The following is a 13,614-nucleotide window of genomic DNA, read 5'->3' as shown; positions in this document are numbered from 1 at the left end:
ATGTATTGGATAAGGAATGATTAACTCTGAAAATTTAGAAATTCCTTTAAATGCGTTAGGAGCTCATCTGTTATCCCACCTACAGATGCGCAGACCCAGGTTCAGTAATGTGCTGTAAATCAAACTGCAGATACCAACTCCAGGCCCGGCAGCTGAAACCCCAGGCTGCCAGGTTGAGGTCAGCAGTGAGTCAGTAACCCTACAGCGTCCTGGCGCCGGCGGCCAGGAATGCTGGAACTACACTTCCCAGTGTGCCAGGCGGGGCGGGGCGCGGCGGGGAGGGCGCAGGCTCCTTCCCAGAAGCAAAAGCGGAAACAAAAGAGTCTCGCCGGCGTCCCCGCCCGCACACTCGCGCACACTCGCGCTCGGGCGCACACGGATCAGGCACCGGCTCCCGGAGCGAGCCAGCGAACGGCGAGCCGGGGACCCACAGGGCTGAGCCAGCCGAGCAGCCAGCGAGCGGAGCCCGCGACGACCCACGCCCCGAGCCACGCAGCCGCCCCCCGCCGGCCGGTGTCCCCGCCGCCCTCCTTGACCCATGGCGCTGAAGCGGATTCAGAAAGTGAGTACGGGGCTGGGCCTGGGGTGGCGGACCGGGCATCGACCGCCTGCCCATGCTGACCTGGCCGTTGGTCCCAGGAGACGTGCCGGGAGGGTATGGGATGGGAGGATGGGCCGGGGCGGGGCAGGGGGACCATAAGCGCCTGCCCGACCCGCGGGCACCGGACAGGTGAGGTGGGAACCGGGCAGGTCCCGGGTGGCCGGAGGTGCTTGGAGACTGGGGGCCAGCTGCGCGCTCGCGCCGGAGCTCGCCCAGAGCCCGGGGGTGGAGATCCTCCTCGGTGTCCAGACCTTCCCGAAATCTGTGCTTCACGGTCACAGCTGAGCTGGTTTTTTTTTTTTTTTTTTTTCCTTTTCTTTCTTTTTTTTTTTTTTTTTTTTTTTTTTTTTTTTTTGCCCTACACCAGGCTAGTTTTGGCCCCTGTCATGATGTGTTTTCTCTACACTATTTCTTAAGCCTGTCCCTTTTTATGTTCTCGTTTCTCCGGGCTCCCCGGGAGGGCTAGAAAGGTGTGGTGGGCCTGCAGCCTTTCTCCTCGAAGCTGTCGGGTTTGTTCTTTCTGTGCTCTGCGGTTGGCTCTTGCTCAGTTGCCGGAATGGGCTGGAAAAGCCCATTTGAGGCTGAGAAGCCAGGAGAAAGCTCCTGCCCCTTCTATTTTGGTGCCTCTGCTGCTGCCACTTCAGGTCACATAGCTGTAGTGAAAACATAGTTGCTGATACACAACAAGATGACCTCCTGGCTGTGATTCATGGTGAGTCAAGCCAAACAGGTTTTTTTTTTCCTCATGATAAACTTATATGTAAAGTTAGAGACACAACAGAAACAGCTACAAATTAAATTGTTTTGATGCTTTGACACATGGGTATAGAACGAGGAAGAAATTCATTCAACAAATATTATCCATTCTCACTCATGTAAGTAATCGTCCTCTCTTGGTATTAATTATTGCAAAGCATTTCAAATGTGAACATTTTATGAAATTGGGATTTGGGCATTTCTTTTTCTTCATTTTTATTTCTTCTTAAGACTGTTGGTCTGTTTACTGACCCAAGTTTTAAGTTTTTTAGAGTTCACATTGTTTGAGAGCACTTTTTGAGCAAGTTAAGCCAACAATGGAGTGTGTGTTTTAGAATTTGTTTCAGAAGAAGTCAGTGCCTACCAAAAATTTTTATCAACTTTTCAACCACAAGTCAGTACAATACAACAATGGTATGTGTTAGAGCAGTGGTAGACATGTATGTATACATTGTATTCTGACTCACCACTGGTGGTATCTTTTGGTACAGAGGACAGCAACTTTTAAAGTCAGCCAAATTTCTGTTTATTTTTGTTACAAATACTAAATCTGTGGATTGTGGTTATTCTTTGTACCATCTAAGGGGCCATCTCATTATAAAATGTACCGTTAATGACATTTATTTAAGATTCATGTTTTGTCTTTTGAAGATAATGCAATTACACTTTGTTTTATGCAAGTAATCCTAATTTTGAAGTCACGGGCAGCGTCTTCACTATATATTGTATGCTTATTAATGATGATGTAATATTGGTTCATGATTGGATCAGACAACACACATTTTCCAAGAGGTTTCAAATTCCATTTCCTAGTTCATAGAATTTTTCACATGACTTTGCACATACAATTTTTTTTAGATACTGTGGAATTCATCCATAGCAAATGGATATTCAAAGAAATATGGACACCATTTGTAAATACCGTGCTTGGATATTCTTGTCAACCACTATACTGATCCAGTGTATTTGATTTATATTTATAATATGACATATGCCCACATATTTAAAGTGGTTATTGGTTATTATAACAACTAATACAAAGACATCACTTACATAAAAATGATGTAAAACCTGTGACAGATTGCTATTTTGGAGAAGCAGTTGGAGATTATATAACACCACAAACATACATGTCGACTTTTGGTTTCTTTTTTCCATTATCAGGCAAATTGACTTAAATCACATTAATCACACATTCAAATCATTCCCTCAGAGCTTAGGGTTATTTATTTTGATTGATTCTCCTTTTTCATGCTTCTTTATGTATCCCCTTCAAAAGAAGCTAGTTCCAGTTCAGATTTGCTCTCTGCATACAAAGTTATAAAGCCCTCTAATATCTTCAGTACCCAGATTCTTATTTGAATCTTGTCTTTTCCAACAAATGAAGATGTATATCAACTTTTGATCTTTCTTTTTAAGTATATTTACATAACCCTATCAATGGGTTATAATTTTGCTGTACCTAAAGTGGCAGGCCTTGGAGCTTGTGCAACTTCAGATAAGTCTATAGTACTGTAGTGGAGGGAACCAGCAGGGAAACAGCTTCTAGGTCAGTGTATCAGAATCACTTGTAGGATATTTTCAGATTGTTGTCACTGCTGTAAAGGGAGAGATGTTGAATCCCTGGATGAGTTTGGTTGGAAAGAGAGTTGAGAACCATTGATGTTCTTGTCTGTTCTCCTTATTCTAAGTCCTTGAGTGGAGAAGTTCTTTGCCCAAGGTTAATCTCATAAGTGATAATGGCATATTTGAGAATAAAGTTCACAATTTCACTTTTCTTCACTATGAAAAGAATAAAATGGTTGGATTAAAATTGTATGTATATAGAAAGCATGTATATATCAGTACTTAAAATGTATTTCTGTGCTAGAGTATACTCAGTGATTTAATGCTTTAATTTAGACATCCTGTGCCAGTTTTGCATTTCAGCTCATAAATTTACACACCCATGCCCTATTTTTAGACACAGTGAAAGATGTTATTGCAGTCACCTAAATCACTAAAGGGAAAAAAAATTGAGCAAAATATGAGGAAAGAAACCTAAAAACATGTCTAAAAGAAAGGAGCTTTTCAGCTGGGCATCTATTGTTTTCTAGAATTAATTTCTAAGTGCTTTTTGTATTACAGTTATTTTCAATCCTTGATTTGCTTTGTTTTGGAAATCATTTTAAACTTACAAATGTTATATCACAACACTGAATGCTTGAAAACTGGAAGAAAAATGGAAATCATAATACAGTTATCAGCATCTTGGTCTTTTTTCATCTATATTTATTTTACTCTATAAAGAATTTGAGGTAATGATCATCCTACTAGCATGATACGCTAGGCTTGTGCCTTTTTTTGTCTGTCTTTTGAAAAGTGAAACAAAAGACTTTTGTTTTACAAATATAGCAACACAGATAATTCCTTAGTGTATAGTACTGTCCCCAAAATGGAACACTTCTTTCTTATAATCTAATCTAAAGTACATATATGAACAGACATTAAAATACAATTTTATAGCTATTTTGAGTTATTGACTTTTTTATTGGAGAGTTCTACATTAAATGGCTGGGGTCAGTATAGGAAAACAGGATATTGAAAAAACCCATCCCTGTTTTTTCTGAAGGTAGAAAGTTCAGTTTTTATCCTGGCTCTGTGGCTTCCTATCTTCACTTTTCTTATCCAGACAAGGATGCTGCTGATAACAACTATCAGCATGTGTCTAGTGATGACTCTGTGCGTGACAATTGTTCTAAGTTTTTGACATACATTAATTGGTTTAATCCATAGTAGTCCCAAGAGGTAGAAACAGTGTTACCTCCATTTTGCAGATAATGAAACTGAGGCAGAGACATTGAGTAGTTTACTCAGGATCACATGTCTAGTATGTGGCAGTGCTGGAATTCTAAACCAGATAGTTGGCTCTAGAGAACACTTCAGTATGTGTATCTCCCATCCTCATGGACTCATATCTATATTTATTGTATTAAACTAAAAGACATGTAGAGTCACATGAGTTTATGGATGTAAGTACTTTGCAGACTATAATGTCAGAACAAGTGTAAAGTAGTGTTGCAGTTAAGACGTTGGCATATTGAATCATTCTCACAGATGTGTTTCTCACTGTGTTGATTATGCCTTGTCATCTCTGCTCCAGAGTCATTACTGGATCCTTTAACATTGTAAATGAGTAATTTTACTTTGTTCATCACTGTAAATTTGTCTTCTCCAAAAGAACTAAGAAAAATCGGTTGTAGTTCATAAATGTTCTGTCAGAAGTATCATTTCATTGCAGAAATTTCATTCGAGATAACTGTTTACAAATTGATATAATTGTTTAGTTCTTGTAGTGGTTTTGAATAGTAATCTGTTCAGGTTACAAGATTAAATCTAAGACTCTAGTTCTTTCAGGAAAGAAGGATGTAATTTAAAAGAGAAAAGGAACACGGTATATATACTTTTTGTTAGATAAATGGTTTGCCTTGAGAGGGAAAAAGGTTCTTTCTCTAATAAGCCATCATGTAAATTTTTCTGCTTTTAAATCTTTGTAATTAAGCTTTCTTTTGTCTGCATATGTACTTTGATATCTTCATCACAAAAAGTGTAGAAAGACGAGATAACATATTACAGCTTAATAGTTCTGAGATTCCTCTGTGGAAATAAATAGCATAGAACTAAATAAGACTGTTTAGGCCTATTTTAGGAGTCCAGGCACATGTGAAAACCAAAAGGATGTGGGCTAGCTCCTGGTAAAACAGAGTAGCATTCTACTCCTTAAGTTCCCTAAAATACAAATGGGAAACATATGGGCCCTTTCTTTTCATTTAATGAATACTACTTATCAAAATGATTTATCTAAAACTTAAACAGTCTGAGTTAATGGCTATCTAGTAATGTATTAGCCCCTCCCCCTTTATAAAATAGTGGATGAACTGATGTTATAGTAAAAGCAGGTATAGAGATAATTGTCCTCTCTCCTCTCCCTAGTGTGAAATGCAAGAATAAACTATAATGTCTATATAATATGACCCAGATTTGCAATTTGGGGATTGGAGGGATTCTTAGGCCACCTCAGAACATGTGTGTGCAAGAAGGCCAAAACAGGTTCTATTTCTGGACTGTCCTGACCTAAGTGACTTCTGAGAAGCTGAGGGTTTTCTGCATTCAGTTTGATTCGGGAATGGATCCATGAGGATTCAGTTTCACACATTAGATCACAGTAAGAGGCAACATGTTCAGGAGTTGTCCTGAGTGTGCGGAGGAAGCTGCCATCTAGAAGCATAGTCTTGTGCTACCCACCACACCACCATGCTCTGCAACCTCCTGTCTTGCCTCTTCATGGATGTTTACCCACTGTTTTCTATTCCTCTGCTCCTATTGGTGTGACTCATTGCCTTCAGTGACATCACATTGCTTATTTAGATTCCTATGCTCCTTTCAGACTAAAGAAAACCTCTCCAAAGGAGGTGAGCTGTGGAGTTGTTACCTGAAACTCCCTCAAGTAAAAACCTGCTTGTTCTCACTCCAAGTGGCCACCCCCCACCCAAACTGTGCATGTACGTGTGTTAAGTTGGGTTTTTTTCATGTTACATATTGCTGTCAGGAAAGCTTGAAAATCACCATTTCTTAGTATAGGATCCTTATATAAAATTAATGTTGCCAAAAATAATACCAACCTATGTACATATATTTACATATGTGTATTATATAGAGAAAGCAAATTAATAAACATGTATACAAACACATATGTGGATATATACACATAAAACAAAATATTCTAACTTTGGAAACATTTCCATTTGATATGGACTGTCAGTATTCATTGTCTTCTATAGGTAGCAGCATTTTATTTTATATTTTGTGGTTCTGGGGATTGAACCCAGGAGCTCATGCGTGCTAGACAAGCACTCTATCACTGAACTGCATCCTCAGCCCCTTTTATTTTATTTTGAGGCAAAGTCTCACTAAGTTGTCCAGGTTAACTTTGAGCCTACAATCCTGTCTTAGTCTCCCAAGTAATTGGGAATATAGCTGGGTGTGCCACTGTGCCTGGTTACAAGCTGCAGCATTTTATAGTCACTGATGTCCAACCACAGAATCCAAAAATAGCACTGGGGGATACTAAGATTAATTTTTATGCACACTTAAATGCTTACTATATGCCATTCGTTAGGAATAGATGTTAATATTTAATAACAAATATTTGGCAGATATTGGCAGATCTGTTCATGTTTTATGTACATTTTAAGAAATTGGCACCTAGGTTTTGTTTGTTTGTTTTTCCTGAAACATCATTTCTTGGTTAACCATAAAATAAATAGTAAGTTTGGGTAATGTAGCATTCAGAATGCTCTATGTAGCATATTCACTTATATGTCAGAATTCTCTTACCCATTTTTTAAAGGTTGTATGTAATTTCTTATGCTTTTCTTGCCTCTTAGAATATCTGGGAATACAAATGTTCTCCTCAAGTCTTATGAAATAGCTTCATTTCTAACCTTTTGTAAGATAATAAGCCTCCTGGAAAGATGAAAAGAATTCCTTTTCATTCCTTCACTTTTCATTCTTTTGTTTCTCTTGCACAAGGTTAAAGTGTGCAAATGGCCTTAATTCAATACTGAGCGTGGTTGAGGAGGGTGTGCTGTAGTTATTACAGTGTAGAGGCGAGTGTCAATCAGTAAGTGGGTAGGAAGAGAGCTGCAGTGGAAGTCAGATGTCTGGACCTTTGTCCAGGCTTCAGTTATGTCTTCTTGGCCAAGTCTTTATTCTCATCTGCTAATTCGGTGAGTTGGACTTGATAGTTTCGGTGTTCCCATCTGTGGATGTGTGTGATGTGTAAGTAATTATGTACATGTGTAAATAAGTTTGTATGTTATGTGTGTATGTATCTATCAGTATTTACGTGTGCATGTATATTCTTTTGCTCTATAAATTCTTTTTTTTTTTCAGTTCTGGAATTGAATCCAGGACTTTGCATGTGCTAGGCAAGTGCTCTACTACTGAGCTATAATTCCCAGCCCACCTGTATAATTTAAAGCAAATCCAAATAGTGTTTTTGCTGTTTTTGTTCAGTGGACAGCAAAACTGGTCACAAATATAAACATTGAGCATTGGCACTGTGCCATATAGCTATATGAGATTTGAGTTAAAATTCTGCTTGAGATGTCAGAATTGAAAAAAATATTGGCATATTAATGTATAATGTAATGTTAATAAGTCTTACTCTTTGATTAAAAAGTAATTACTTGTGATGCAAGTAATATGTATTTCTATTATGTATTGGTAACATAACATACTATCTTATTCCATTTAGTTTCTATCTGTTTCATAGGTGTCTTTTGTCCTGTAAAAATTATTTAATCAACATATTTTGACAACTGCCTTACATGTAATAGATTTGTAAGATTCAAGTTAATGTATTTACAGAGCACCTTCTGATATAAGGCATATCCTAAATGCATTAAGGAGTTATATAGAAAGGTAAGGTATAAAGCCATTATCTAAAAAGTTTTGAATTAATAAGGGTAAGAAAAGTACTGTAATGAATAGATGGACTTAGGAAAGTACCATAAGGAAAGTACAACATGTTTGCACAGGAAGGAAGTTGAAGGTGGGGAAGGCCAAATTATTTGGAGGAAATCTGTGGAAAAGATGAATTTGGGTATAGGCTTGGAAGAATGAGTAATGTTCTGAAAGCTTTAGGGAAGCTAGGTTTGTAGACAAAGATACAGAAATGAAGACATTAGAAATTTGTGTGGCTTATTTGGGAAGGAACAGATAATCTTGCTCTCGGGAAGTTTTTAGGGAATACTAAACCATAACATTTCGTATTGTGGAGGACATTGAAGGCCCATGCTGAGAAATACGTAATGCAGAAGGTTGGGAAAGCCATTGAAGAATTTTCAGTAAGGAAGTACCATTCTTAATCATAGTGCTGGATATGCAACCTTGCCCTCATAGAGCTCATTATTGTTCATGGTTTATAATTTTGATGAATGTCATGGAAAGGAAAGCACAGAGTACTCTGGGAATATAGCAGGAACCCATTATATGGAGATTTTCGTTATAATGTAATGGTGTGTAAAATAAGACACAAAGATGAATGTAGTGGTGCATGCCTGTAATCCCAGCTACTTTTGAGGCTGAGAGAAGAGGATCACAACTTGGAGGCCAGCCTGAGCAATTTAGCAGGACCCTGTCTGAAAATGAAATAATATTTAAAAATTAAATTTTTTTAAAGGACTAGGAATGTCACTCAGTGGTAGAGTGCTTGCATGAAAGAAAAGGGGAAAAAAAGACATGAAGGTAAAAATGAATTGGGTATAAAGAGATAGAATGTGTGTTGAGAGGAAAGTGATTAAAAGTCTTGTACCTAAAAAGAAGCCATGTTTAAAATTAGAGTCAAGATAGCTTTTTGTGGAATTGAAATTCATTTTGGCTGGTGCAGAGAGTACTAGGAAAAGAAAAAGGGTTTCACATATGAAATGAGAAAGGATTCAAATCTTGGAAGGTCTCATAAGCCTATTTAAGGATGTATAGCTTTTAAAGCAAATGGAAGATATTGAAAAGGTTTGACGTGGTACCCTAACATGATTTTGGCAGCAATGTGTTAGGTAGAGAAATAGGGGCCTACAGATCAATTAAGACATTGCTCTTATTCAGGTGAGATCCAAGAGGGCCTGAGCCAGGGTAATGGAGAACTTGAATACACATTATGTGAGAAAAATTATAGGGTGTTATCCTGCTTGACCCTTTTGACTTGTCTACCCTTTCTTGGCCCTTCAAGTCTCAGAATGTGGTGTGGACAGTCTCTCAGTCTCCACCTTTTTTATCTAGTCTGACCCTAATACTTGAATAGGGTCCACCTGGCTTCTTATCCTTGGATGTCTCTGCTCTGGCTTTTCTGTGTGCTTCTGTTCTTTGGACCTCAACTGTCTTCTTCCAGTTTGGCACTTATCAAAGGGAGGGATGGGGCAGGACAAGATGGAAAAACAGAATCATATGATGATTGTAAAGTTTAGAGTTTGGGATTCTGGAATGAATAAATCTGTTTTTACTATTCTCATAGTAGATCCATAAAGTAGATTCAGATGCAGCTTTTATTTGGCTTCCTTGGATTTGTCTAAAATAGATTCTTATTTATATAATTTCTCTGATTGAAATATTAAATGTGTAAGGAAGTAATTGAAAGTCTTCTATTTAAAAGAAGCCATGCTTGAAAGTAGAGGCAAAATAGCATGGTGGGAAATGGAGCCATCACAGCTGCCGTGGAGGTAGAGGCCACCTGGAAAGTGGCTATAGGTGTTACATAATTGGTAGATAATGTCCCCAGTCATGATCTCAGACTTTTATTCTAAATTGCACTTTGTAGTTGAGATACAATAAATATTACTCTGATGTGGCGAAGTCAGCAGGGTCATTACTTTCTTCAATTTCTTCCTTTTTTGATGGAATTTAGCCACATTGTTGTTTTTTTGTTAAAGCAGACTTTGCCAGGGAGATACCTGATTCAAAGAGATGGGGAAGCTGCCAGGACCAGTTTGTTGAAGTGAGTTTGGTCCCTATAAGTTAATTAATTGGTTGTCCTCAGCATTTTGAAGTCTTCCAGGAAGCATCTATATAGTTTTTAAATCAAGGTGCACTTTAATTCAAAGGCTTAAAGAGGCTCTGTGTTTGGAGATGTTTCTGGCGATTGTTTGACATCTCTATTGAAATCACTCTAGTCAACTAGAACGGCTCTGTTCAGGAGATCAGAGCCTGAACTGTAAGCCCAGGAAATGTTTATTTACAGACAAACCAAATATAGCTCTTACATCCCTTTAGAGACAACACCAAAAATGCAATCCAGTAAGAATCATTGTCTTGTTTTAGAGGTTTGGAGGTAAAGATGATTATGTTACATTAATTAATTGATGATTAGACCAGGATTTTTGGAATAATGCTTTTATATGCTTAGGAGTGAGTCATTTAAATGTTGAGCCATAAATCAGCTGCCATATATGACTGTGTATGATGTCCTTTACACATACCCAGTGGGGTATATATTATCTCTTACACAAATTTAGATTTTCTGACTGGTGAAGCTAGAAAACAGCAAAGCATTTCAGTCTGGTCAGCATAATTTCTTCAGATTGTTTACTGCGTAGTGTCACATTAAGTCTTATGGTAAATAAGGCAGTTCTTGTTAGCATGCATTTTCCACTGTTCTGATTGGACTGCTACCCTTCTGGGAGCCAGGAGGTGAACACAGTCCTCTTCTCTTACATTCCTGTCTTTATTTTCTTTTATGGGTTTGCTTTCTTTGAATTAAGCTGCCTCATCTACTTTTAGATTTTAAGTCCCCTAGAGGCAGGGACTGTGTCTAGCTTGTTTTTATGGAGAACACTCAGCATATTGTGGGGGTGTTATAAACATGCCATCTGTGCCCATTTAAATTCAGTTTCAGGCCTTTCAGTACTTTTCTTTGTGTCTAGCCAGTTATAGAAATCTGAACTAGAATAGAAGTGCTTAGCCACATAAGGCTATATAAATCCTCTAAGTATACATTTATATGGCCTTGTCAGTGTCTTTGTGGTTCTAGTCATGATGTAAGGACACTGTCCTATAATCCACCACTCATTAATATCTTATTTTTATTTTGAAATTTAGGTATCGGTAGTTAGTCTTTTTATTTGGACGTTAATCATATTGGGTTAGAAAATTGCTTCATTGGCATGGACTCCTTTTCATCTGGGGAATATTTTTGCCAGTTTGATGGTATTTATTGCTTGACCTATATTTAGATATAGGATTTTTAGCTTTGTCTCAAAGGCGAAGAAAAATCAAATCAGCAATGTGTTTTACTTTTAGATTAAACATAACTGGAAATGAAATTAAAACACACACAAAATATATGTATTATACATATATAATACATACTCTAATAAGTTCTTATTTATGGCTTTGCAACTAGTCTGATTAATTGAAAGCCATATTTTACCTTATGTGATTCCTTGCCTACCTTTTTGATATCATCATCATGTGTTATTCATTATGGAAAAATCCGTTAAAAAGTTCTGATATGAACTTTTTGTTACGATATAATAAACACACATAAGACATACAGCCTGGCAAATTTCACAAGGTGAACACAAATGTGAATTCAGCACTAGGCTCAAGAAATAGCAGTCTAAGGGCCCTGAGATGCCCTTCTCCCTTCCTAGCTTTACTTCTGCCCTTAAGGCAGCATCAGAGACTGGTTTTGTCTAGTTTTGAACTTTATTTTAAAAGAATCGTGTGATGTGTACTGTGAGATTTGTCTATGTTATTGCATGGAGCTGTGATTTCTTCGTTCTTATTGTGTAAATATACTATAAGTTATTCTGTTGGTGGACATTTGGGTTGTTTTGGTTTGGAGCTGTTACATATAATGCTACTAAGGTGAGTATGTATATTCATATTTCTGTTCTTGGCAGACCTGGTAGATAACATTGTATTTCTATGTTTAATTATTGGTTATTATCAACTTTCTGATTCTACTAGCAAAGAATAAGAGTTCTAATTGCTTTACAATATTTGCCAGCACTTGTGCTTTTGCTTTTTCATTTTAACCATTCTTTTGGGTGTGTAATGGCATAAGATTTGTTTTTAATATGCATATTCTTGATGACTAAAAAAGTTGAGTCCCTTCTGGGATGTATGTGTGTGTGCGTGTGTGTGTGTGTGTGTGCGCGCCACTTGGATATCCTCTGGTAAATGCCTGTTGAAGCTGTCTTTCTTAAATGGATCTGTAGGAATATTTATTACATATTCTAGATGTATCTTTTATCAAATAAATGTAAATATTGTCTCCCACTTGGCTTGCTTTTTCACACTTTTAATGTGTCTTTTGATGAACAGATGTTCTTAATTTTAATCAAGTCCAAATTTTCCATTTTTTTCCTCTATGGTTGTTCTTCTTTGTGTACTGTTTAAAAATCTCTGCCTCCTCCAGGGTCATGAAGATATTTTATATTTTCCTTCGAAAGAGTTAATATTTTGCCTTGCATTTTTAAACTTACAATCTATTAGAATTAATCTTTGTATATGTTTTACAGTAGGAGGTTAAGGTTTAAATTTTTTTTCACATGAATACGTAACTGACCCAGTACTATCTATTGAAATAAATCTTTTCGTTCTACTAGAATGACATCACACTGTCATTTTGCTTCCACATCAGTAGCGCAATTTGTTTATCCAAAACAGTCATGACATTCTCCCTTGGCTTTGAAGAATGTGTTGTTCATTTCCTTTATGTGCAGCTTTCTGCAATAGAGCATTGCAGAATTCCTGGGAGTCGCCACTCAATTGTTATCTGTGAGAGTGGTGTTCATTGGAGTTGGCAGTACAAGACATGTATGACAAAAAGCAGTAGCCTTGAATGCCACTTCTGATAAATGGCAGATTTTTAAAAATTCATTAACTTTTTTCTATGCCTCTGGTAATCTACCTTTTAATAAATAAGGGCATTTATACCATTGTCCCATAGCATCTGTGGGAGATTGGTTCCAGGGCCCTTTATAGATACTGAAATCTGCCTGTGTCCTAATATAAAATGTCATAGTATTTGCATATAACCTATGCACATCTTCCATACACTTTAAATCAATGGTAGATTACTTCTGTTTCCTAATACAACATTCATGCTGTGTCAATAATTGCTCTACTGTGTTGTTTAGGGAATAGTGGCAAGGAAAACGTCTGTACATGTTCGGTACAGTTGCAATTTTCTTTCCCCACTATTTTCTTTCTGCAGTTTGGTGCATCTATTGATATGGAGGGATGGCTATATTTAAAGATAGTATAAAATGTGCCACAAATTTAAAAGGTTGGATAGAAGGTAAACTCTGAGGCAATCCTTGTGACTTCTTGGAATTTATCAGATCTTACAACCTAACTTTTTATTTTTTATTTAGGTGGTAGTTTGCATCAGGTAAGATTTTTTTTTTACTAGTTCCTTAGTAGATCTGTCTTCTGTCTAGGAGAAACTTTCTTTTCAGATCTCCCTAGAGTGTTCTGTTCTTTGATGAACACATTCAGAAGGTGACCCTTGAGCCCTTGAGGCTTAGCACTACTCTTAAATGTATTTCCTTGGAAGTGCAGCTACTGTAGCTACTTTTAAGCTTGTAGGAGTCTAGAAGACCTGTTTCCTAAATCAAACTACATCCTATTAATGTATTCTTTTCTACAAATGAGTAAGTTCTTGAATTTCATGCCCTGATTTAATCATCAGCAAATGTGCCTGCCAGTGACTT

General features: G+C 37.4%; 1 protein-coding gene across 1 annotated transcript in view; it reads left to right on the top strand.

Moving 5' to 3' along the window:
* Positions 1–295: 295 nt before the first annotated feature.
* The window catches only part of UBE2D1 (ubiquitin conjugating enzyme E2 D1), a 31,188-nt gene continuing 17,869 nt past the window's right edge, over positions 296–13,614 (top strand). The window contains exon 1 of the mRNA XM_079137212.1: positions 296–562. Coding sequence (XP_078993338.1) covers positions 539–562 — 24 coding nt within the window. The 5' untranslated portion in view covers positions 296–538. The remainder of the gene's footprint in view (positions 563–13,614) is intronic.

This window comes from Sciurus vulgaris, assembly GCF_902686455.1.
Source record: "Sciurus vulgaris genome assembly, chromosome: 4".
NCBI lineage: Eukaryota > Metazoa > Chordata > Mammalia > Rodentia > Sciuridae > Sciurus > Sciurus vulgaris.
The sequence above is the reverse complement of the archived record's forward strand: the minus strand, read 5'-3'. Positions and strand labels throughout refer to the sequence as shown.